At 42.6% G+C, this 26,258-nt stretch overlaps 1 protein-coding gene across 3 annotated transcripts in view; it reads right to left on the bottom strand.

Annotated features, from left to right (window-relative positions):
• PLCG2 (phospholipase C gamma 2) overlaps positions 1-26,258 on the bottom strand; it is a 142,983-nt gene that overhangs the window by 43,905 nt on the left and 72,820 nt on the right. For all 3 annotated transcript variants that reach the window (XM_070760457.1, XM_070760456.1, XM_070760459.1), the window contains 9 exons: positions 20,265-20,366; positions 19,309-19,427; positions 18,246-18,331; positions 16,229-16,349; positions 13,140-13,308; positions 10,580-10,684; positions 10,322-10,411; positions 7,169-7,347; positions 1,352-1,552 (listed from right to left, as the gene is read on the bottom strand). In XM_070760457.1, coding sequence (XP_070616558.1) covers positions 1,352-1,552; positions 7,169-7,347; positions 10,322-10,411; positions 10,580-10,684; positions 13,140-13,308; positions 16,229-16,349; positions 18,246-18,331; positions 19,309-19,427; positions 20,265-20,366 — 1,172 coding nt within the window. The remainder of the gene's footprint in view (positions 1-1,351; positions 1,553-7,168; positions 7,348-10,321; positions 10,412-10,579; positions 10,685-13,139; positions 13,309-16,228; positions 16,350-18,245; positions 18,332-19,308; positions 19,428-20,264; positions 20,367-26,258) is intronic.

Genomic DNA, 26,258 nt, shown 5'->3' with positions numbered 1-26,258 from the left:
ACTCCCAGAATTCTCCAGCCGACATAGCATAGCTGGCTGGAGAATTCCGGGAGTCGAAGTCGACAAGTCTTAAAAGTTGCCAAGTTTGAAGACCTCTGTTTTATGAGGATTAAGACTTTGATTCATGATTTTTAAGGAAACTGAGGTCACAACTCCCTCAGACACCACACACATACAAGACAGACAGACAGACGGACAAGACTATGCCTTCCAGCTCATGTGGCTATGCCAAGAGGCTCCACCAAACCTCCAAATTTTCTCAGAGACAAAAGCCAAACCAATAAAGGACCATGAAAAGTTAAGCCGGATAAACTGCAACGAAGATGAACAGCAAAAACCTAGAAACATAGAACATTGACGGCAGAAAAAGACCTCATGGTCCATCTAGTCTGCCCTTATACTATTTCCTGTATTTTATCTTAGGATGGATATATGTTTATTCCAGGCATGTTTAAATTCAGCTACTGTGGATTTATCAACTACGTCTGCTGGAAGTTTGTTTCAAGTATCTACTACTCTTTCAGTAAAATAATATTTTCTCACGTTGCTTCTGATCTTTCCCCCAACTAACCTCAGATTGTGCCCCCTTGTTCTTGTGTTCACTTTCCTATTAAAAACACTTCCCTCCTGAACCTTATTTAATCCTTTAACATATTTAAATGTTTCTCCCTTTTCCTTCTGTCCTCCAGACTATACAGATTGAGTTCATGAAGTCTTTCCTGATAAGTTTATGCTTAAGACCTTCCACCATTTTTGTAGCCCGTCTTTGGACCCGTTCAATTTTGTCAATATCTTTTTCTAGGTGAGGTCTCCAGAACTGGACACGGTATTCCAAATGTGGTCTCACCAGCGCTCTATACAGCGGGATCACAGTCTCCCTCTTCCATTTTGAGACTGTCGGAAATCACTTCCCCTAAATCCTTCTCTTCTGAAGTTTTGCTAACACAGAACTGCCAATACAATACTTAGAGTGGGGATTCCTTTTCCCCAAATACATTATTTTACATCTGGAAACATTAAACTTCAGTTTCCATTGCTTTCCAAAAGCCTGCAGTTTTAAAAGGAGAGAAAGTAAGGGAAGAGAACCCTACTAAATTACCATCTCCCCCATTCTCTCTTGGTCAAGGGATAATCTTAGAGCAACTGGCTCTCCAAAAGTTTGCAGCTCTTCCCAGACTCCTGAGGTTAAACTATAAGGCATAATTCAACACTGTGGTCAGTTTAGCTGACTTTCCTTGTTGTCTTAAATAAAATTCTCCATCAGCCACCATAAGCAAAGACCAACAGAAAGCTTCAGTATTTAAAAATAGCATTGCACCCCGCCCTGGAATTTCCTGTTGGCTCCACGTACTTCTTAGATTGGTGAGGGTTGGGATTCGGGACGGCGTCAGTCAAACGCAGCTCAAACTCAGCGCATCGTAAATGGGCTTCTTTGTAATGCTGGATTAGGTCAGAAATGCTGTCAAAGGTGAGGTTATTGGTCAGGTAGTATTTCATGCTGTCTCCATCTGTAGAAGAGCGGATGTGGCAGTGCTGGACTCTACCTGATCTCCTAGGATGAACAAGGAAAAAAAGAAAGTTTTATATATATATAAATGATTTGACACAAAAATATGTAACCCTTCCCTGGTGCAGAGCTGAAGGGATTAGATACTGCAGCCTAGAGGATAATTCTCTGCCTTACAAGGCAAAGGTTGCAGGTTCAAGTCCCAGTGGGTATGGCTAGCTGATGAGGCCAAAATGAGGGCGAAATAGATCTATCCTAGTCTCCCTTAATTTTCAAATTCAGCAAAAAAACATGTGACACATACAGATAGAATTGTCAGCTATCAATAAAATTAACTGCCTTGGAAATGGCCCTGGGTTGGGCCTAGAGATAAATAAGGAGCTGTGATGTTCCTTCAATACACCAGGGTGATTTGACACAAAAATATGTAACCCTTCCCTGGTGCAGATCTGAAGGGATTGGATACTGTAGCCTAGAGGATAATTCTCTGCCTTACAAGGTAAAGGTTGCAGGTTCAAGTCCCAGTGGGTATGGCTAGCTGATGAGGCCAAAATAAGGCTGAAATAGATCTATCCTAGTCTCCCTTAATTTTCAAATTCAGCAAAAAAAACATGTGACATATATATATATATATATGTATGTATGTATGTATGTATGTATGTATGTATATGTATGTATGTAGATTGTTCTGAGTTCGGGTTTTGCTCTGTGTAATATTTTGCATGTCTATGCGACGTTTCAGTGAAATCACATTCACCATCATCAGGCTGAAGTTCCAAGCTTCGTGTTGTTGTAAAATGGAATGTTTGCAACTGTCATTTCTTCCTAGTATATAGTGTGGGGGTGGAGATTTGGTTTGAATGTAGCAAATAGATTGGGTGATTATGTTTTAGTGATCTGATTGGTTGGTGTAATCATAATTATTAGAAGGATTAACATGGTGATTTTTATGAAGTGTTTTTTGTTTAAGGCTGGTTTTCAAATTTCAAAATTCCAAAATCATAATTATTAGAAGGATTGACATGGTGATTTTTATGAAGTGTTTTTTTTGTTTAAGGCTGGTTTCCAAATTTCTGGTAGGCGGGACGTGTCATCTCTTTTATTTATGCAAAGGGGGCTCCTCTCAATTTCTATGGCTTCCAGAGCAATTCTTCTATATAAATTCTCTGTTTTGTGAAGTAATTTAGTTTTTTCAAAGTCAATTTCGTGCCCTGTTTTTTTAATGTGCTGGACAAGGGAGGAAGTCTTTTCTTCTTTTTTAACTGCATTCACATGTTCTGCAATGCGTTGGCTCACTCTTCGGTTGGTTGTCCAATGTATGTGGCTGCACATGTTTTGCAAGGGATTTCATAGATTCCTTGGTATTCCAATTGGATTTTATCTTTGGGGCTCCTTAGGATATTAGATATTTTTTGGTTAGTGCAAAATGAAGTTTTGATGTTATGTTTGTGCAGAATTTTACTAATTTTGTCTGTGGTGCCCTTGATGTAAGGGAGGATGGTGGTACCATTGTCCTGTTCTTGATCTTGTTTTTTGGGGGGTGTCTCTTTTTTGATTAAGTTTGTGATTGTTTTCCCTTCGAATCCATTAGAAATTAATACATCTTTGAGTTTGTTCAATTCAGTTTTTAAGTGCTCATGGTCAGCTAAGCGTTTGGTTCTGGTGATGAGAGTTTTGGCCACTGAGGTGATTTGTGCGGGGTGGTGGTGTGAGTGTGCATTTAGATAATGGTTGGTATGGGTTTTCTTTTGGTAGATAGTGTGTCCTAGGCTGCCATTGCATTTAGATAACGGTTGGTATGGATTTTCTTTTGGTAGATAGTGTGTCCTAGGCTGCCATTGGGTTTTTTATAGACCAGTACATCTAGAAAGGGAAGTTGATCAACTTCCCTTTCTAGATGTACTGGTCTATAAAAAACCCAATGGCAGCCTAGGACACACTATCTACCAAAAGAAAACCCATACCAACCGTTATCTAAATGCACACTCACACCACCACCCCGTACAAATCACCTCAGTGGCCAAAACTCTCATCACCAGAACCAAACGCTTAGCTAACCATGAGCACTTAAAAACTGAATTGAACAAACTCAAAGATGTATTAATTTCTAATGGATTCGAAGGGAAAACAATCACAAACTTAATCAAAAAAGAGACACTCCCCAAAAAACAAGATCAAGAACAGGACAATGGTACCACCATCCTCCCTTACATCAAGGGCACCACAGACAAAATTAGTAAAATTCTACACAAACATAACATCAAAACTTCATTTTGCACTAACCAAAAAAAATCTAATATCCTAAGGAGCCCCAAAGATAAAATCCAATTGGAATACCAAGGAATCTATGAAATCCCTTGCAAAACATGTGCAGCCACATACATTGGACAAACCAACCGAAGAGTGAGCCAACGCATTGCAGAACATGTGAATGCAGTTAAAAAAGAAGAAAAGACTTCCTCCCTTGTCCAGCACATTAAAAAAACAGGGCACGAAATTGACTTTGAAAAAACTAAATTACTTCACAAAACAGAGAATTTATATAGAAGAATTGCTCTGGAAGCCATAGAAATTGAGAGGAGCCCCCTTTGCATAAATAAAAGAGATGACACGTCCCGCCTACCAGAAATTTGGAAACCAGCCTTAAACAAAAAAAACACTTCATAAAAATCACCATGTCAATCCTTCTAATAATTATGATTTTGGAATTTTGAAATTTGAAAACCAGCCTTAAACAAAAAACACTTCATAAAAATCACCATGTCAATCCTTCTAATAATTATGATTACACCAACCAATCAGATCACTAAAACATAATCACCCAATCTATTTGCTATATTCAAACCAAATCTCCACCCCCACACTATATACTAGGAAGAAATGACAGTTGCAAACATTCCATTTTACAACAACATGAAGCTTGGAACTTCAGCCTGATGATGGTGAATGTGATTTCACCGAAACGTCGCATAGACATGCAAAATATTACACAGGGCAAAACCCGAACTCAGAACAATCTACATACATATACCCGTGAAAATTTACGAAAACACACACACACACACACACACACACACACACACACACATATATATATATATATATATAAATAATTCAAACCATATTCAAAGCAGCACGAAGCCAATAACTTCAGTCTGATGATGGTGAATGTGATTTGACAAAAACGTCGCAAAGACACTCAAAATATTACACGGGGAAAGACCCAAACTCAGAACAATCTACGCACACACACACACACACACACAAAGTCTCGTTCTTATTTCAATTTGTGAACTGCCACTATTTGCATCAGGAAAAGAGAAAGGAAAATTGAAGGAAACTATATTTCCTCAATTGAATGCAATTCTTTATTGGCCAAGTGCGATTGGACACACAAGGAATTTGTCTTTGGTGCATATGCTCAAAGTGTACATAAAAGAAAAGATACATTTGTCAAGGATCATGAGGTACAACACTTAATGATTGTCATAGGACTCAAATAAGCGATCAATAATCAATATTAATAAAAATCTTGAGGATACAAGCAACAAGTTACAGTCATACAGTCATAAGTGGGAGGAGATCAGTGATAGGAATGATGAGAAAAAAACTAATAGAAATAGAAGTGCAGACTTAGTAAATAGTTTGACAGTGTTGAGGGAATTATTTGTTTAGCAGAGTGATGGCGTTCGGGGAAAAACTGTTCTTGTGTCCAGTTGTCTTGGTGTGCAGTGCTCTGTAGTGATGTTTTGAGGGTAGGACTTGAAACAGTTTGTGTCCAGGATGTGAAGGGTCAGTAAATATTTTCACAGCCCTCTTTTTGATTCATTATGCAAAGAGGAATAAAACAGGGGTTCTTGGGGCTCCCTAAACATGGCTGTTTTCGTACAGACCTATCATTATTCAACTAGTTAATATCATCATTGCTAGAACGGTGTGGGGTTTGGGAGGACGATGACGACAACAACGACAACAGTGGGGTCCTTGGTGTTTTGTGAGCGTGGCTGTTTTCTTGCAAACACTTCATTACCAAATTAGGTAACACCATCAATGCTAGAAGGAAATGGGGCTTGCTCTCTGTTTATATATTAGCGTGTGGCTTGTCCTTTCAGTTTTGATGGGGGTGTTGCTTTCTTCTTAGTAATTCCTTCTCGATTCGGCTCTTTAATGTTGTGTTTGAGTCAGTTCCATGACTGGGGTAAACAGAGAACAAACCACATTCCCTTCTAGCACTGACGATGTTACCTAGCTTGGTAATTTAAACATTTGCAAGAAAACCACCAACCTGGGAGAACACCAAGGAGCCCATCGTTCAACCCTGAGATACAAATATTCTCATCTAGGATTTTAATGATATATAGGTCATCCATGACTTATGACTGTAATGGAACCTGCCCATCGTGGTTGTAACTCATGACGGTGACCCACAATCTGATTTTACAATCTGATTTCTTTTGTGGAGATTGTTAAGCAAGCCGTGGTTTGTTATGGGCTGCTTTCAGCAAAAGGCCTTGAAGACCTGGGGGCTGTGAGATTAACACCTAGTCAAGGCCAAATTACTATTTGCTTGGTATGTATGAGTGTATGACTGCAAAGTGTAGTTCAGAGTTTTTTTAATTGATTAGTTACTGTTATATTTTTTATTGTTATATTTGACTTTTAATATATTGTTGTAAGCTATCCTCATATATATATATACATATACATAAACATATATATACACAGTATTTGTTTTCGTACATTTTCATGAGTATATGTACGTAGATTATTGTGAGTTTGGGATAATATTTTATTAAATATTACACGGGGAAAAACCCAAACTCACAACAATATATATATATGTTTTTTTATGTCTCCCTTAATTTTAAAATTTCAGCAAAAAACATGTGATACATACATACATACATACATACATACATACATACATATATATATGGGTGGCATATAAGTCAATTAAATTAAATTAAATTAAATTTTTGCCCTCCCCAGGCTCCGGACGCTTTCCTCAAGCCTTTGGGAGGGTAAAATTGGCCTCCCCAGGTTCCGTAAGCCCTCCGGAGACTTTTTTGTTAGCTTATTCATGACTGGGAGAACCAGTGGTAACAAGGTCAGCCAATAAATAGGCATAGCAACTCAGTCAGCCAATAGGGGATAACCACTTCTGTGTCTGTGCAGAGAATCGAAACTGAGAAGCTTAAGGCTGGATGTAGCTCCAGGTCCACAGCCTGCACTCTCTGTACTCCTTGCTGAAATGAAACTAACTGTAACTGACTGAAAAAGAACTCTACCTGTGGTATTGCAAATCTTACTATGTTTATTAAGAAGTTAATGAAGCTGGCTAAATCAGTCATCTATGTTTGCTTCTGGTTTTGATTTTTGCAAGAGACTTTAATATTTTTCACCCTCCCAGAGCCTCCATGTGCCCCCTGAACTTATCTACATCCAAAACGGGCCGCATGGGATTCTTGGGAAGGGTGCGTGGAGTGGGCGGGACCAGCCAGGAGTGGGATTTGGGGGTTCTCCGAACTGCACAGAATCTTAGCTAGAGGTTCTCCCAAACCCCTGCAAACCCGCAGCAGCCTACCCCTGCTTCCTCCCCAGTGTGACAAAACTACATTGTTACACTAAAACAGGAACAGCGTCTTCCAAATTAGCCCTTACCAGAATGAGAGGGTGTAATCATTTGGGTAGGCTTCACTCTCCCTGACCAAGAACGTGCCGTCTTTGCCACCCATTTCAGCGCAGTATTCCTGCAGGAGCTTTTCGGCTGTGGTCCTCCCTTCCGCCATCTTCCCATGGAACCATTTCTCATTGCAGTGTAACTCTGTGCTTTTCACTTCCTGAAATGCAATGAAGAATATTTCACCCTTTGTCATTGTTGTGAATGTCCACCTCAGGTCATGCCTGTCCACCTCAAGTCATGTCCAGTCAGTGAAGCAGTGGAAGTGATGTGCCGGTGTCTGGAGGCTGTTGGGGTCTGGATGGGTGTCAACAGACTCAAACTCAACCCTGATAAGACGGAGTGGTTGTGGGTTTTGCCTCCCAGGGACAATTCCATCTGTCCATCCATCACCCTGTGGGGGGGGGGGAATCATTGACCCCCCTCAGAGAGGGTCCATAACTTGGGTGTCCTCCTCGATCCACAGCTCACATTAGAGAAACATCTTTCAGCTGTGGCGAGGGGGGCGTTTGCCCAGGTCCACCTGGTGCACCAGTTGCGGCCATACTTGGACCGGGAGTCACTGCTCACAGTCACTCATGCCCTCATCACCTCAAGGCTCGACTACTGTAACGCTCTCTACATGGGGCTACCTTTGAAAAGTGTTCAGAAACTTCAGATCGTGCAGAATGCAGCTGCGAGAGCTATCATGGGTCTTCCTAAATATGCCCATGTTACACCAACACTCCGCAGTCTGCATTGGTTGCCGATCGGTTTCCGGTCACAATTCAAAGTGTTGGTTATGACCTATAAAGCCCTTCATGGCATCAGACCAGATTATCTCCGGGACCGTCTTCTGCCACACGAATCCCAGCGACCAGTTAGGTCCCACAGAGTTGGCCTTTCCGGCTCCCGTCGACTAAACAATGTCGTTTGACGGGATCCAGGGGAAAAGCCTTCTCTGTGGCGGCCCCGACCCTCTGGAACCAACTCCCCCCAGAGATCAGAGTTGCCCCCACCCTCCTTGCCTTCGTAAACTTAAAACCCACCTCTGTTGTCAGGCATGGGGGAATTGAGATATTCCCTTCCCCCTAGGCTTATAAAATTTATGCATGGTATGTCTGTATGTATGATTGGTTTCTTAAATTGGGGGAGGGGGGGTTACATTACTTTTAGTATTAGATTTGTTCATATTGTCTTTTTGCTGTTGTTAGCCGCCCTGAGTCTACGGAGAGGGGCGGCATACAAATTTAATTAATAAATAAATCTAATTAATAAATGCCTGATTCTGAAGAGAATGAGCCAGGCCCCTCAGGGTACCATGGGCCAGGGGGGCTGTCAGAGGAAGCTGAGAGCGAGGGTGAGGCAGAAAGTGACTGGGGGAAGTCTGAGGGGGCTGATGTGACATTGGGAGAATGGTCTCTGTCAGACAGTGGGGAAGACATATTAGGGCAGACCTGGGCAAGGGGCGGCCCATGGGCCGCATCCGGCCCACCTGCTGTCTGTGACCGGCCCGCCCGCTATCTGTGACCGGTCCACAGAGGTAGGGGTCCGCTCCAGTGCGAGGATGAAAGAGCTCACCGCGTCTGCCAGGACTCCTCCGGTTCCTGCTTTCCTGATGAATCATGAGGAAAGCAGGAACCGGAGGAGTCCCGGCAGACGCGGTGAGCTCTTTCAACCTCGCACTGGAACGGACCCCAGCCTCCTACCAAGAGCGGCCGAGCACAGAAACCATGCACACACTCCAGCGCAGTGACTGTGGTGCACCGTGTTGCCATAGAGCAAACAATTAGAGGTCTGTAGAGTGGGTCTGGGTATACAGTGTTCCCTCAAGTTTCGCGGGGGATGCATTCTGAGACCACCCGCAAAAGTCGAATTTCCGCGAAGTAGAGATGCGAAAGTAAATACACTATTTTTGGCTATGAACAGTATCACAAGCCTTCCCTTAACACTTTAAACTCCTAAATTACAATTTCCCATTCCCTTAGCAACCATTTAGATTATTACTCACCATGTTTATTTATTAAAGTTTTTTTTTAAAAAAAAATTATTAAAGGCGGATGAAAGTTTGGCGATGACATATGACATCATTGGGCGGGAAAAACCGTGGTATAGGGGGGGAAACCACCAAGTATTTTTTAATTAATATTTTTGAAAAACCGTGGTATAGACTTTTCGCGAAGTTTGAACCCGTGAAAAACGAGGGAACACTGTACTATATACACTATTGGGTAGAACTGAGTTAATTATATTAGTCCGGCCCTCTAAAACCATCCCAATTTCTCATGCGGCCCCATGGCAAAATTAATTGCCCACCCCTGTATTAGGGGGAAATAGCTGGATTAATCCACGCTATAGAAGAATGTCTAGAAGGCGGGAGGAGATCCAGAGTAAAAGGTATTAATTCATAGCCCTAGCTCTTTGAGGTGTAATGTCACTTCAAGGCAATATAAAGGAAGGGAAGTGGGGGCATGGATTATCTGCTTTTTAAAAAAAGATTCAATAGCAATGGACCTCTTCAGATTAAACATTTACTTTAAAAAGCTTCTTCCTTTTGTTAAGTTGTCTAGACCAGTGTTTCCCAACCTTGGCAACTTGAAGATATTTGGACTTCAACTCCCAGAATTCCCCAGTCCAAATATCTTCAAGTTGCCAAGGTTGGGAAACACTGGTCTAGAACAATAAAAAGCAGTCCTTAAAAATAATTTGAGCCCTCTACACTTATTCACTTACCTCCTTGCATCCAATTCAGTAGAAAATAAAAATCTGCCTCTCTCCCACCCAACAATTTGCCTCCTTGCAGCTAGCTTCACTTCCAGTTCTAACAGACGGCCTGCTTGTGCTGAATCAGCTGGTGTTCGGGAGGCTGATATCAGTTGCTTGTGCTAATCTGGCTCCGCACTGTTTGCTGCAAGGAGGTAAAATGCTGGGGGGCAGAGGCCAAAGGGTGGGGATGGCTGGGTGGGGCTCCATTTCGTGTACAAAATGCACCCAAGTTTTCGCCCTCTTTTTTTTGGGGGGGGGGGGGGTTAAAAAAGGTGCATCTTATACTCTGAAAAATAGGGTAATTTGGATTTAAATCTTCCAGAGCTGCTGGGTGTCAGGTGGCACATAAATGTAATAAAAAAATAAGTAAGTAAATAAATAAAACATACCTTTGATGGTTCTTCTTCAGCATTCTGTTCTATGTCATCACTGAAGGAGAGCTTTCCGCTGGCTATAGCACAATAATGGCGAGTCCATTTCTACAAGACCAAAACTGGTTTTTAAAGACGAGTTTGCCCCAAATCAGAAAAAGATAGCAATACACTCCTCAAAGTATCTCTTTCCCTCCTCCCCTTTTCTCCACGATGGATGTCAGCTACAAAGGAACGTCTGTGCCAAACTTCTGGTGAAGTAGGAACATTGGTTACCTGGTCAATGGTATCCCACATGTAGAGTTCGCCTTGCTGCTTCTTTTCCTCTTTCCTATCTTCTGTGTTCACATCTACGTCACCTTTGGGCCCTAGCTTTTTATGCTGGTGTAAATGAAGGAAGCAATGATTAGAAAATGAACACCTTGGATGAGCTCTCTAAAACTTTTCCTTCAAGCTTCTACTTTAAACAGCATCAACAACAAGGGGACACAATCTGAAGTTAGCTGGGGGAAAGATCAAAAGCAACATGAGAAAATATTATTTTACTGAAAGAGTAGTAGATGCTTGGAACAAACTTCCAGCAGACTTGGTTGGTAAATCCACAGTAACTGAATTTAAACATGCCTGGGATAAACATAGACCCATCCTAAGATAAAATACAAAAAATAGTATAAGGGCAGACTAGATGGATCATGAGGTCTTTTTCTGCCGTCAGTCTTCTATGTTTCCATGTTTAAAGACGACATCTAGGTCTAAAATTTTGCACACCTCAGTTTTATACTATAAGGAATCTATGTGCAAAGTTTCATTGAAATTGAAGGTGGTCAAGTGGGGACATCTGGTTCACTTGACAAAGAATGACCGTATTGACACATCTGGGAAAACCCGAATCTGAAAATTTCCAGGTTTTCCCCACCCAAAAAGAAGTTCAAGCCCCTGCCCCAGCATTCACATGTACCTCCGAGCCCACCCACCCCTAAAGAAAGTGATACTTCCTATCCACTTAGGATATGAACATTGCAAAATCTCCATTCTCTCCTCTGTCCAAGGGAAGGTTACTGCAAAAGCTCCATTTCTTCCTGATCAGCTGGGACTCGGGAGGCAGAGAATAGATTGGGGTGGGGCCAATAAGAGGTGGTATTTACCAGTTCTCCGAACTACTCAAAATTTCCGCTAGCAGTTCTCCAAAACTGGTCAAAACCTGCTGAATCCCACCTCGGCTGCATAGATGTACTGAAGACCCTTTGTCTAAAACCTCATTGTATATGGGTTTACTTGCTTTGGAAAATTTCAATTTCCTTGACCGAGTATTTCTGGCACTCAAGCTTAACATTAAAATAGGGCTTAAGGCTCAACAATTCGACTTTGAAACCCACAAATGCAAAAGTTGATTTCCTTTGCTACTCCCAATGAAATTTTCTGCATTTCCAGGATTTGTTCACCAGAAAGAGAAGCCTGCCAAGATGTACACCTGCTGCACCACTCGGGATTATTAAGCACAAGATGGAATTGTTTCACGGTAGGCGTTGGTTAGGAACGTAATGGTTCTAATGAATGGTCAATTCCGATCTGGATGAAAGTTTGCCTTTTAAGGGTAGCAGATTTAAGGCTTCTGCTGAATGCCAACCCAGTGCTATTAGTATTAGATTAGTTATCACAAATCTTTAAAAATAATGCATTTGTTGGAAAAGAAGAGAAATACAATATTTCTCTTCTTACAATACAATACAATTCTCTTTTTACAATACAATTCTCTTCTTACAATACAATTCTCTTCTTACAATACAATACAATACAATATTCACAGCTTGGCCTCTGTGTACAGATCTATCATAGCTTTTAAAATTTTTAAAGAAAGAACGGACAGAGGGATGAATTGTAAAAAGCCAACTCCGTGCCCAAATCCAAAGCTGGAGGACGGATATTTAAAAATAAATAAATCTCAGGGCATTTCCTAAATTTTATTACCCAGGGAGATAGAATACGAAACCTCCATCTCAGTTCCTTTTAAGACATCAAGACAAAAGGAGACAACTGCATGCATTTTATTACTTTGCACCAGTTGCGGCCCAACCTGGACCAGGAGTCATTGCTCACAGTCACTCATGCCCTCATCACCTCGAGGTTCGATTACTGCAACGCTCTCTACATGGGGCTACCCTTGAAAAGTGTTCGGAAACTTCAGATCGTGCAGAATGCGGCCACGAGAGCCATCGTGGGGCTCCGTAGATTCGCCCACGTTTCTGCAACACTCCATGGCCTGCACTGGCTGCCAATCGGTTTCCGGTCACAATTCAAAGTGTTGGTAATGACCTTTAAAGCCCTACATGGCATTGGACCAGAATACATCCGGAACCGCCTTCTACCACACGAATCCCAGCGGCCAATAAGGCCCCACAGAGTTGGCCTTCTCTGGGTCTCTTTGACCAAACAATGTCATTTGGCGGGCCCCAGGGGGAGAGCCTTCTCTATGGCGACCCCGGCCATCTGGAATCAACTCCCCCCAGAGATTACTCAAGACCCACCTTTATCGCCAGGCATGGGGGAACTGAGACATCCTCCCCCAGGCTTTTATATTTTATGTTTGGTATGTATGTGTTGTATGGTTTTTAAATAGTTGGGGTTTTAGATATGTTTTATTTTAATATTAAATTTGTCTCACTGTTATATTGTTTTTGTATTACTGTTGTGAGCCGCCCCGAAGTCTTCAGAGAGGGGTGGCATACAAATCTAATTAATAATAATAATAATAATAATAATAATAATAATAATATAATAATAAAATAATAATAATAATACTATATTACTTTTTTTAAAACTGCCAAATCAAACTGACCTTGATGATGACCTTTCCTTTCAACTGAGTTGGAGATGGGAGCTGATCAGCGCTGGCTTCCACAGGCCTTGCTAGAAGTTGGTCTCCAAACACTTCCCGGAACACCTTTGCTATGTGACGCTGCTGCTCCACACTACAATGCTCTTCGATTGACAGGATTACTGGGTACCTTCAAGAAAGAGAGACAATAAGAGTTCCCTTGGCTAGATCATCGTGACTGTGGTAGACTAGAGTTTAGTCCAATGTCTACGGAGATTCTCAATCGTCCAGGTCACGGTTGTCCCAAAGATGCTTTAACCAACAGGAAATTGGACTTGCTTACTTATGGCCTTTGAAAACGTTTTGCTTCTCATCCAAGAAGCTTCTTCGGTTCTGAAGAATGGGAAAAGCTTCTTGGATGAATAGAATAGAGTGGAGTGGAGTTGAACAGAACAAAACAAAACAGAACAAAACAGAGTTTTTAATGGCCAAGTGTGGTTGGACACACAAGGAAGTTGTCTTTGGTGCATATGCTCTCAGTGTTCATAAAAGAAAAGATACATTTGTCACGAATCATGAGGTACAACGTTTAATGATTGTCATAGGGTGCAAATAAGCAATCAGGAAACAATCAATATTAATATAAATCGTAAGGATACAAGCAACAAGTTACAGTCACACAGTCCTAAGTGGGAGGAGAGGGGTGATAGGAATGATGAGAAGACTAATAGTAATAGTGGAGCTTTAGTGAATAGTTTGTTAGCCGTCAAAAAAAAGCAAAACATTTTCAAAGGAAGTCTTTTGCCTTCTGGGGGAAAAAATATTAGAGTTTATCCTAGTGCTTTACACTGTTTGCAACTTTAAGATGGGTGGACTTCAACTCCCAGAATTCCTCATCCGGCATGGCTTACTGGAGAATTCTGGGAGTTGAACCTCACCCATCTTAAAGTTGTCAAGAGTGAGAAAGATTGGTTTAGCCATTATAAGGCTAGGCCCCACAAACCTTGAGTCTATAGCTAGTCCACTTGGAAAGAGCTCTGGCATGGGAATGAATTCTGCTTTATTTTAAGGCCATATCAACAGAATCTGGCAAAGCATACAAAAATGAAATGCTGTTTGCCAGGCTATCAAAAGGAACTACCTATTGTTGTGGTTAGCTCTGGCCCAGCTCCTGCCCCAAGGACTGTGGATGTGGGGGAGACATCCACATGCTGCAGGCCTGTTTTGCCCCGGTGGAATCTGCTGATGAAGGCTCCTCTGACCAAGAAGACATGAGTGACAGGGAGGAGGAGAGTGTGGCAGACAGCTCAGAAGGAGATCAATTATCTAGCTCCTCCTTGGATTCAGAACAAGAGTTAATGATACAACCATGCATGCGGAGACCGATGCATAGGCAGCAACAACTGAGAGGTTATTATCAAAGAAAATGAGGCCACCTGTGGTTGGGTGGGGCTGTGGTAATTAGTGAGGCTGCTATAAATAGCAGCCTGTGGGTTTGGCCATTGTGGAGGATTATCTGATCGTTGTGTTTCATGACTGCTTTACTGACTTTGACCTTTTGTGTGCTGATTTCCCCCCGCTTTGAAACTAAACCAGAGCAAAGTGTGTTTCACTTTGTGAAAGAAGAAGGACTGTGAATTGCCTCACAGCTGCAAGCTAAGTATCACAGAACTGATAAGGGACTTGTACAAATTACCAGTTTGTTTGGAGAGGAGTGCTATACCAAAAGAGGGCTTAGGTTAAGTGAATTTTCATTATAAAGAACATTGTTTTGAATTTTCAAACGTGTGTGTGTCTGAAATTTGTACCTGTGGATTTTTGGGACGAGTCTACCAGAGAGCCCAACAGAACACCTACAAATTTCTTTTACAGCCTATAAGGACGTTCCTTTCTGCATTTCCTTCTCTGCCTGTTATGCAGCTAGGCACGTTCTTATCTAATGATCCCAAGCAGCATCTCTTTGCCTACTCTCCCAAGGTCATTCTTACACATGGCGACAGTTACATGTAAATTGAAGAAATATGGTAGGTGGGCTCTGAATCTGTTTGCACCGTTTGACAGTTCTTTACTAACAGAGGCAGAAATACTGTTCATAATTGGCCACTTATCTATTTGCAATTAAATTTAATCTTCCACTGTTGAGTCATATGGGTGTTTCAGTGGATAATGGCAGCTCAATTCCCAGAACTGGTGCTCCTTATACCAATATGGCACAGAGGAAACCAAATAAAGCTTTTCTAGCAAAGCAAGGATGTTTATTCATTTATTTAGTCTAGGGCATCTACAGAGGTCATGCAAACATTGATAAACAACACTAGTAAATCCCACTGTACATAAATACACAAATGTAAGTTGAAATAAAGCATCAGCCAATGCACACACAGAAAGACATACAGATAGAAAGAATGTGGCAATACAAGAGACAAGATAAAATATTAAAATAAAACTATGATAAGGTCACCATAATAGGGCACCATGGAGTTGCAGTAGGATAGATGTTATAATTAATTAATTGTAAATAAGGAAGTTACTTAAAGTGATTGACAATAAGCAGGAGGTCATCCGAGTTTATGGAGAGGGACGGCATACAAATCTAATAAATAATAAATAATAATAATAATCCTGGATCTGGTGATCTAGTAAAACCCACTGTACATAAATACACAAATATAAGTTTAAATAAAGCATCAGCAAATGCACACACAGAAAGACAAACAGAAAGAATATGGCAATGCAATATACAAGATACAATATGAAAATAAAACTATGATAATATCACCGATGTTATCATATTAAAATAAAACTATGATAAGATCACCGTAATAGGGCACCATGGAGTTGCAATAGGATAGATGTTATAATTAATTAATTATAATTAAGGAAGTTACTTAAAGCGATTGACAATAAGCAGGCGGTCATCCTGGATCTGCAAGTTGGAATTTTGTGAAATCTCTTCTATCCTGGAAGACAATGTTTTGAATGCCCAACACGCTTGAAATGTTTAAGAACAAAGAGGGGAGTGGTGAAATTCAAAATATTGCATTTATTTTTGCAGCAGAAAATTCTGAAAAGCTTTACTCTCGGAGTAATTAAAAATCACCAGCACTTACTCAGATGCTACAAACGCATAGTCTTTGATTGCCTGCACAACATCATCGAATTTAATTTTGGTGGTTCGTGTCCATCCATGGTAAATAATTGGCTTCCCGTCGGGACCATCCCAGCAATCCACTAAGACAGGCAACAGAAAGTAAAATGCTTAGTTGCAATAAAGGAAATATTAAGTTAAATATTGATAGAAGAGAACATTTGTAGCTTAGGGTTGAGTTCAGAGCTTGATGGGTTTTCTTGCTGATGTTTTGTTAGCCAAACTAGGTAAGATTAGCAATGACGACGTGACCTTAGTTGGGTAATGACCTGTCTGCCATAAAATTACCAAGCTCAGAGAGGACCCCAAAGTTAAATATTTAATTGCCCAATAAGTAAATGAGAAGTGTGAGTGACAAATTAGATACTTATCAGTTATTAATTTTGAAGGGCAATGCAACTCTTGAGACACCAAAGAAGTAAAAGCAGAAAAGAAAAGTCTTATCATTTTTCTTCTGCTTCTTCATGTCAGCCGGATCATTTTAGAAGGAGGATTTCTTATTTGAAGAACAAAAGAAAAATAAAAGAGCAGCACAAGAATGCAAATCTCAATGTCAATCCTGTGCTTGACATTCTGCTTTTTTGAACCACCGTTTGGGTAAGACTTGTTTTGCTAATCAAAGCAAGAAACTCCAGGGTTACTTTCTTAATACACGAGATAAAGAAGCAGGGCAAACACATTCATTAATAGGTTGCTGTGAACAATAAAGTCTGGAGTAATTCAACAGGAAATTTCACAAGGACGAATAGCAAATGTTTATTTTAATTGATAACTCTAGTATCCATTGTTTTATTTTTCCCTGGTCAACTGCAGCTGCATTTCGGCATCAAAAGCAGAAATAGTTTAATAAACACAGGCTTGATTATGATGATCTTCTAAAACTATTACTGCCTCTGATTTTAGATTCCAATGAAGGAGAGTATTTGCAGTTCGGGGTCGAAATGTGGGGTCCTTGATGTTTTCTGAACTTCTTTACTTCCTTGAAGGTCTTTTTTTCCAAAATAGGTAACATCATCAGCATTGATTATGTTAACATATTGTATTTTTGGAGTATACGACGCACCGGAGTATAAGACGCATCTTAGTTTTTGGGGAGAAAAATATGGAAAAGTATCTGCCTACCAGGTATTCATCTGGCTAGCGTCCTTAGCCAGCACATTATTTTATTCCCTGGTTAGGGCTTTAAAAAAACTATATTTGGAGAGAGTAACAATGAAAGAGCTTGCAAGCCAGTAAGAACTGTGAATATCATTAGCACCTGGTTAGGGCTGGAAAGAAACTGATTCAGAGCAAGTTAGAGCAATGAAAAAACCCTGCTAAGACTTAGAGCTTGGAAAACATTATTCGCAGAGAGTAAGAATGAAAGAGCTTGCAAGCCGTAAGAGTTGGGAATATTGATAGCATCTGGTTAGGGCTGGAAAGAAACATTCGGAGCAGGTAAAGCAATAAAAAAACATACAAAGACAGGGTTTGGAAAATATTCTTTGCACAGAGTAACAATGAAAGAGCTTGCAAGCTGGTAAGAGCTGGGAATATCGTTAGCGCCTGGTTAGGGCTGGAAAGAAACATTTGTAGCAAGTAGAGAAGGAAAAAAAAGAAGCATACTATAAAGACAGGGTTTGGAAAATATTCTTTGCAGAAAGTAACAATGAAAGAGCTTGCAAGTCGGTAAGAGCTGAGAACATTATTAGCACCTGGTTAGGGCTGGAGAGAAAGTGATTCGGAGCAAGATAGAACAATGAAAAAAAACCCTGCAAAGACTTAGGGCCTGGAAAACATTCTTCGCAGAATGGACAGTTTGGATAATGAAACCTCTGAAAGAAAACACACAAGCTCAGAGAGCACCAAGGACCCCTCATAAAAAATTATATTTTCTTAAATTATGGTCATAATCCAAAGTCTGAGGGCTCTCCCCCCATGTCAATCCTGTGTTACCAATATTCTCCTTTTGGGTGAAAAGGGAGAAAGAGATTACTCACACTCAATACATCGACACCCCATTCGGAGACATCTAATGTAAGCTTCTGGAGAAGATTCGCTACGAAGTTGGTCACCAGTGAGATACCTAAGCCCGAAAGAAAAGCATTCAAAATTGAAATGCAATATTCCATGTTGTCAATGGTGAGCAGATAGAATAAAATAGAATTCTTTATTGACCAAGTGTGATTGGATGCACAAGAAATTTGTCTCCGGATAACACTGTATATTTACTAAATTTTATCACCTTCACTTTTGTGTAACTTCGCTTGAAGATGAAAATGTTTATTAGATAATGTTTATTTATAGAGACTTTTTAAAAATTAAACTTTATTAAATTTTTCATAAAAAGATGAACATGACATACATACATTTAAAAAAATACCCCACTTATTTTTGAAGTCTATCTAATACAGAAAAAAGAAAATTCACTGATAACATTTAAAATTGATATAAAATGAAGAGTTTTTGTTTTTATATACTTTATACCTATAAAAATGATAAGATATAATTCAATATAATTCCAAATCATTTAAATCTTATTTTTTTCCCTTTTATTTAACCATGTATACAATTTGTTCCATATATCATAAAATTCTGATTCTTCATGATTGTTTAACCGCCTTGTCATCATGTCCATCTCGGCACATTCCATAATTTTTCTTATTACCTCACCTTCCTTGGGTATTTATAGAGACTTACTGGCTTATAAATGAGTTTAAAAATACTTCATTATTATGAACTGACCATCTTTTAGGCAACTTCTCTAGAAAGTGTATTATTTTTGCACAACCCTTTACAAACAATAATTCAATCAAAAAATAAATGAACAACAACATACTGATAAAGTAAGTTAAACACAGTTTAAAACTAAAAACTGATCCATAAAAGGTGGGTTTCTTAATCTAAGGATCCCAACCCAAAGAGTGTTTCTTTGGGATCCCAAGCCCACACAAAATACAGTATTATTGTCTTAATGCTGAGTTAAATTTCTCAGTGTTCAGACATGTCACTAATCATGCTCACAACCGTAAAATACAATCAGATTAAAGACCAGCAACTTACGTATTATGAGAAGAAGAAATCCAGTAATGGGATAAAGGATTATTCATATCTTGCGGGTCCGCGGAAGCATACTTCTCATCCCAAATGGTGTTTTCTTTTGAAAAAAGGTAGGTAAGAAACTACAGTACAGAGAGACAGAGACAGAGAGATGGAGAAAGGTAAATAAATGTTATTTAACTAGGATGGACTAATTCAGTGTTATCCCCAATTCCCTGTTGTCACTGTGTAGTTGTTTTAAAGAAATAAAAGGGGGAAACGGAGGTCGAGAACGAAGGGATGTCAGAAGATTTGACAAGGAGACAGAGAGAAATTCATTCTATTACATACTTAATTTAATTAATTACTTGGTCTTAATTAATTACTTGGTCTGCTGTGTAGATGTTTGGGTGGTTCAGGATGGGGAATTTGTGGCGGGTGGGCTGTGTTTTGGGGATTGTTATGTGTGTTAGGCCTGGTCTTTAGGCGTTATGTGAATTTTGTTGTAGGGGGATACTGTGTATAGGCATACAATGACAATAATAAAGTATCTGCCGCACGAATCCAAGTGACCGATTAGGTCCCACAGAGTTGGCCTTCTCTGGGTCCCATTGACAAAACAATGTCTGGCGGGACCCAGGGGAAGAGCCTCCTCTGTGGCGGCCCAGACCCTCTGGAATCAACTCCCCCCCGGAGATTAAAACTGCCCCCACCCTCCTTGCCTTTCGTAAACTCCTGAAAACCCACCTATGTCGCCAGGTATGGGGAAATTGATATACCCCCTTGGCTATTTCCGCTGTATGATTTGTTTGGATTGCATGATTGTTCTTAATAAGGGTTTTAAATATTGTTTTAATATTGGATTTGTTTATTGTATTGTTTGTTGTGAGCCGCTCCGAGTCCTCGGAGAGGGGCGGCGTACAAATCTAATAAATTATTAATTATTATTATTATCTATTAAAAAAAATAACCCCATTTACCTCATCAACATAGAGGAAAGGTTCGTCTGTTTCTCTCATAGTGTCGTCTATAAATTTGGACATCCGTTCTCTAACTTTATTAAGATCCTGGGCCCAAGATTCCTGAAATTACAAAGCGTAAAATCAAACATGTCTGTTCATCTGCAACATTATCATCTCTGAAAAGAAACAATGACATCACAGCATGTAACGGTTAAGGTGTTGGACTAGGAGTGAAAAGGCCCAAGTTCTAATTCCTGTTCAATGAAGAGAATGTCCGTGGTGGACTTTGGGTGAATCCTTCCCTCTCTGTCAAAGAGCCAGGCTGCTGTGGTAGCTAGTGAAGGTATTGGATCACGAACTGTGAGACCTAGGTTGGCACGGGTGCCACAGGTGGCATGCGGAGCCATATCTGCTGGCACACGAACCATTGCCCTAGTTCAGCTCTAACATGCATGTGTGTGCCGGTCAGCTGATTTTTGGATCGCACAGAAGCTCTGGGAGGGCGTTTTGGGCTTCCAGAAAACCTCTGAGGGGATCAATGTTCCCTCTAATTTTTTTTCGGTGTGGGCAGAAAAGTATAGTGTCTGAGCGACAGTCCCTTTGGGACTGGGCGGCATAGAGGTATAAATAAATAAATAAATAAATACATACATACATACATACATACATACATACATAAATAACCCCCTCATATATACAATCCCATGTAACATCCCCTTATAAATACAGTCAATCATCAATCATCCCTCCTGAAATTTATACCACTGTCTCATTTCTGGGTACTTCTCCTGTCTTTCCCCCTTTTCTCTCTCATGTTTCTCATTTCTCTCTCTTCCTCCCTTTTTCCCTCATTCCTTCTCCCTCTCACTTCTCCTCTTTTTCCATCCCTGTCTCTCTCCCCACCCTTATGTGTGTGTGTGTGTAACCATTTCCAAAACCAGTTGAGGGCTGGGGTTTTTTTCTCTTTTATTCTTTTCAAAAACAGGTGTGGGCTGGGGGGGGGTTTCTTATTATTTGGATGCTTTTTACCATATGCTTCAAGAATCACCTTTTTGTTCTCATTTCTCTCGCTCTCCTTTCCTCTCCCTATCTGTCTTGCTTTCTCTCTCTCTTGCTATCTTTTTCTCTCTCTTGCTTTCCTTCTCTCTCTCTCTCTCTCTCTCTCGTTCTCTTATTTTCTTTCTCTCTCTCTCTTGTTCTTTCTCTCTCTCATGCTTTCTCTCTCTTGTTCTTTCTCTCTCTGTTGCTCTCTCTCTCGTTCTCTCTCTTATTTTCTCTCTCTCTCTTTCCTTTCTCTCATTCCCTCTTTCTCTCTATCCTTTCTATCTCTCACTCTTTCCTTCTCTCCCTCCCTTTCTCTCTCTTTCCTTTCTCTCATTCCCTCTTTCTCTCTATCCTTTCTATCTCTCACTCTTTCCTTCTCTTCCTCCCTTTCTCTCTCTTTCCTATCTCTCATTCCCTTTCTCTCTATCCTTTCTATCTCTCACTTTTTCTTTCTCTCCCTCCCTTTCTGTCTCTTTCCTTTCTCTCATTCCCTCTTTGTCTCCTGGGGCTGATTGCGCCTGCCCTGCACCCCCCACCGCGGAGGGAAAGCATTTGGCATCGGCACCGCCAACCCCCCCCCTCCACGAGCAGCAAAAGCCTAAGCGACAGAGCCGAAAGGCAAACGGCGCACCCCGCCGCTTAGGCTTTTGCTGCTCCTGGAGGTGGGGGAGGATTTTCTCCTCCCCGCCCCCCCCCCCCGGCAGCCAAACGTCGCTGAGGCTTTCGGCATCGGCGCCCACCCCTCCAGAAGCAGCAAAAGCCTAAGCGGCAGGGCGCGCCGTTTGCCTTTCGACATCGGCGCCTTCCCCTCCACGAGCAGCAAAAGCCTCAACGACGGAGCCGAAAGGCAAACGGCGTGCCCAGTCGCTGAGGCTTTTGCTGCTCGTAGAGGGGTGGCGCTGATGCCACTCCCCCCCCCCAGGAAAGAGGTGCAGGAAATAGGCGTTGATTGCTTACCTGAACGCCTCTTCTCGTACGGTGAGCGGGTACAGCAGTCACATGGGTTGCTCATGTCCAATCCGGTGGAACTGAGCCTAGTATTAAAAAAGCTTGCCGGATCCGCCCCTTCCCCAGAATTCGCGAATCCATAGACTAGGCTCAGTTGTGAAGCTCTGTAGTGTTCAACTCTCATTGTTAGAGGAAGAAAGATATAGAAAGGTAAAGAAGACACATACAAGGGCGGGAAGTGACTGCTGTACCCGCTCACCGTACGAGAAGAGGCGTTCAGGTAAGCAATCAACGCCTATTCTCCGTACTGAAGGAGCGGGTCCAGCAGTCACATGGGACATACCCAATAGATGGTCCCTAGGGTGGGATTAGCTTGCTATCGTGTGAGATAACGGATTGGAGTACCCTTCTGCCGAAGGCAGCGTCCGCTGAAGCGTAAGAATCAATCTTGTAGTGCCTGATGAAAGAATTTGGCGAGGCCCAAGTGGCTGCTTTGCAGACCTCCTCCAACGGGGCTTGAGTCGCCCAAGCGGCCGAGGTGGCTGCGCTCCTGGTGGAATGCGCTGTGATGTTCCTTGGAACTGAGAGGGAGGCCGACTCATAGGCCTTAGATATAGTCCCTCTGATCCAACGGCCTATTACTGTTGAAGACACTTTGGCCCCCATGACTCTGGGATGATAGGCTACAAAAAGTGCTTCTGACCTCCGAAAGGGTCCTGTGCGTTGGATATAGATTCTCAGCGCTCTGGTGAGATCCAGGGTGTGCCATCTAATTGCCAAGGGATGGTCTCGTTGGAGGCAGAAGGAAGGTAGGACAATATCCTGAGATCTGTGGAACATGGAACTGACCTTGGGTAAGAAGGTGGGGTCCAGTCGCAAGACTACCTTGTCCTGATGGGAATTGGCAAAGGTCCTGCCTGATTGAGAGGGCAGCCAGCTCCGAAATGCGTCGAGCAGAGGTAATAGCCACCAGGAATGCTACCTTAAAGGATAGGTACCTGAGGGACGCCGATTTTAGGGGTTCGTATGGTGCCTGCGTGAGGGAATGGAGAACCCGTGGCAAATCCCATGATGGGTACCTGTGGACCTTGGAAGGTCTGAGGTTGGCTATGCCCTTGAGGAATTCCTGAACTTCAGGGAAGGATCGGAGAGGCTGTCTGCGGGGACCTCCTAGGACAGATGAAATGGCTGCCAGATGACGCCGGAGGGTGCTGGTGGAAAGTCCTTTATGGAAGCCTTGCATAAGGAAGGAAATTATTCTGTGTATGGGGATGCACAGAGGGGAGAGACCTTCCTGTAGACACCACTGGTGAAACTTGGACCACGTGTGGTCGTAGATTCGATTGGTCGAACCCCTTCTGGCCTTTAAGATGACCTCCACCGAATCGGGGTCATGACCACGCAGCCCTAAATCTCTCCTGATAACAGCCAGGCGGTGAGGTGGAACCACTCCGGGTCTGGATGGAAGGAGGCCCCCTGCCGCAGCATATCCCCCGAAACGGGGAGTCGCCAAGGGTCCTGGACGGACAGCTGTTGGAGATCCGCGAACCAGGGCCGGCGGGGCCAGTGAGGGGCGATTAGGATTACTCGGGCCCTCTCGGTGAGGACCTTGTGAATCACGTCCGGGAGGATTGGAATTGGAGGAAATGCGTAGAGTAGGCCTGGAGGCCATGGACTCCGGAGGGCATTGATTGCTTCCGCTCCCGGGGATGGAAATCTGGAATAGAAGCGAGGGAGTTGGGCGTTCGCATTGGTCGCGAAGAGATCCAGAATTGGTAGGCCGAATCTGAGGGTGATTTGATGGAACAGGTCTTGATGGAGGTTCCACTCTCCTGGGTCTATCGTTGCCCGGGATAGCCAATCCGCCTGGACGTTGAGACTCCCCGAGATGTGATCGGCTAGGAGCGACTGGAGATGTTTTTCCGCCCAAAGGCCCAGCTTGAGGGCCTCCCTCATGAGAGCCTTGGATCTCGTGCCCCCCTGTCTGCAAATGTGGCTTTTCGTGGCAATGTTGTCGGTGAGAATGAGAACGTGCCGGTTGGGAATGCGAGGAGAGAAATGCTTCAGAGCCAGGGAAACGGCTCTTAACTCTAGCCAATTGATTGGCCTGGAAGCTTCCTCCGGGGACCACGTGCCCTGGGCTATCATCCCCTGGGCGTGGGCGCCCCATCCCGATAGACTGGCATCTGTGGTGATGACAAATTGATCCGGGCACCTGAACGGGGATCCTCTGTCCATGGCCGGAGACTTCCACCACTTGAAGGATCTGCGAACACTCAGTGGGATGACAATGCGTCGATTTGAGTTGCTGTGCCCTGATCTCTGAAAAGGTAACAGGAGCCACTGGAGTTCCCTAGCATGAAGGCGAGCCCAGGGAATGATGCCTATGCATGACACCATCTTCCCCAAAAGGGAAGATAGAGTGACTATGGAAACTGAAGAATTAGATAAACTGTTAGAAATTAACTCCACTATACTGAGTTTTCTCTCGGGAGAGAGAAAAACCTGGGAGGATTCTGAATCAATAATGGATCCCAGGTGAGAAATGGATGTGGAGGGTTGGAGGTGGCTCTTATCAAAGTTGATGGAAAATCCATGGTCCTGAAGGACTGACATGGTGACAGAAAGGTCTGTTTTCACTTTCTCTAGGGAGTTCCCATGAATTAAAATATCATCAAGATAACATAAAATGTGGATGGGAAACGCCCTGATATAGGCCGCCAGGGACCCCAAGAGCTTTGTAAAGACCCGAGGGGCCGAGGAAAGGCCAAATGGCATCGCCCTATACTGGAAATGCCTGCCTTGAAAGGAAAAACGTAAAAATTTTCTGTGGCATTTGGCTATAGGAATGTGAAGGTAGGCCTCAGTGAGGTCTAAGGAGACCATGAAATCTCCCGAGTGAATGGCGGCCAAAATAGAAGACAAGGAGTGCATCTTAAACTTCCTATATTTGATGAATAAATTTAGTTTCTTTAAATCCAAAATAGCTCTCCAACCTCCGGAGGACTTTGGAACCATAAATAGGATGGAGTAAAAACCTAGGCCCTTCTGACCGGAAGGGACCGGTTGAATAGCTCTGATGGACAATAGATGAGAAATGGCCTCCTCCATACGGTTACAATCTGAGGATGACCTGGGAGAAGGGCAGGAAATAAAACGTTTAGGGGGAGGAGAAATAAATTCTAAAAGAAGGCCTGTTTGAACAGTGTCAATGACCCAAGGGTCCTTGGAGGTGAGACGCCAATTAGAGGCGAAATGAGCTAGGCGACCCCCTATGGGAATAGAGGTAGGATTACCATCTAGGTTATTTTGAAGCCCTGTTAGAGGAAGCTCCCCTTTGGAAGCGAAACCCTCTGCCCCTGGAGTTCCTACCTTGGGAACGAAAGCGGGGGGGAATACTGACCTGGAGATCTCTGGTAGGAAGCCGCTTGATCTTGCTGGCGCCCTGGGCGACGAAAGGACTGCGTTTTGGTAGCCTTTTTTGTGGTTGGACCCAAAACTTTCTTCTTGTCCGTGGTTTCCGTGAGGAGTGGATCCAGAAGATCACCGAAGAGAAGGTCGCGCTTTAAGGGACCCTGGGATAACTGCCACTTTTGGCGAACTCCCGCTTGCCAAGGGCGAATCCATAGGAGTCTTCTTGCCGTAGTAGAAGCTGCAATAGACTTAGCAGAAAATCTAGTAGATTGCAAGGTGGCATCAGCCACGTACTGGGCAGCTGCAAAAACCTTGTTGAAGTCTTGTTGACCTCTCAAGTCATCGGGAGGAATATGCTGTTGAAGTTGGCGAAGCCACAGCAGCATGGCTCTGGAGAAAAAGGAAGCCGCTGCAGAGCTTTTAGTGGCCCAGGAATCAGCGGTGAATCCTCTTTTGAGCATTTGCTCAATGCGCTTGTCCTCTGGGCGGAGGACTTCCTCCGCCTCGCCTGGCACAGCCGCTGCCGAGTGAAGAATCTTGACAGGTTCATCCGGTTTGGGAAAGGATAGAAGCTCTTCATAGGAAGAGGAAAGTTTGTACAACTTT

The sequence above is a fragment of the Erythrolamprus reginae genome, chromosome 9 (assembly GCF_031021105.1).
Source record: "Erythrolamprus reginae isolate rEryReg1 chromosome 9, rEryReg1.hap1, whole genome shotgun sequence".
In the NCBI taxonomy this organism is placed as follows: Eukaryota; Metazoa; Chordata; class Lepidosauria; order Squamata; family Dipsadidae; genus Erythrolamprus; species Erythrolamprus reginae.
This window is presented reverse-complemented; position numbering and strand designations above follow the sequence as displayed.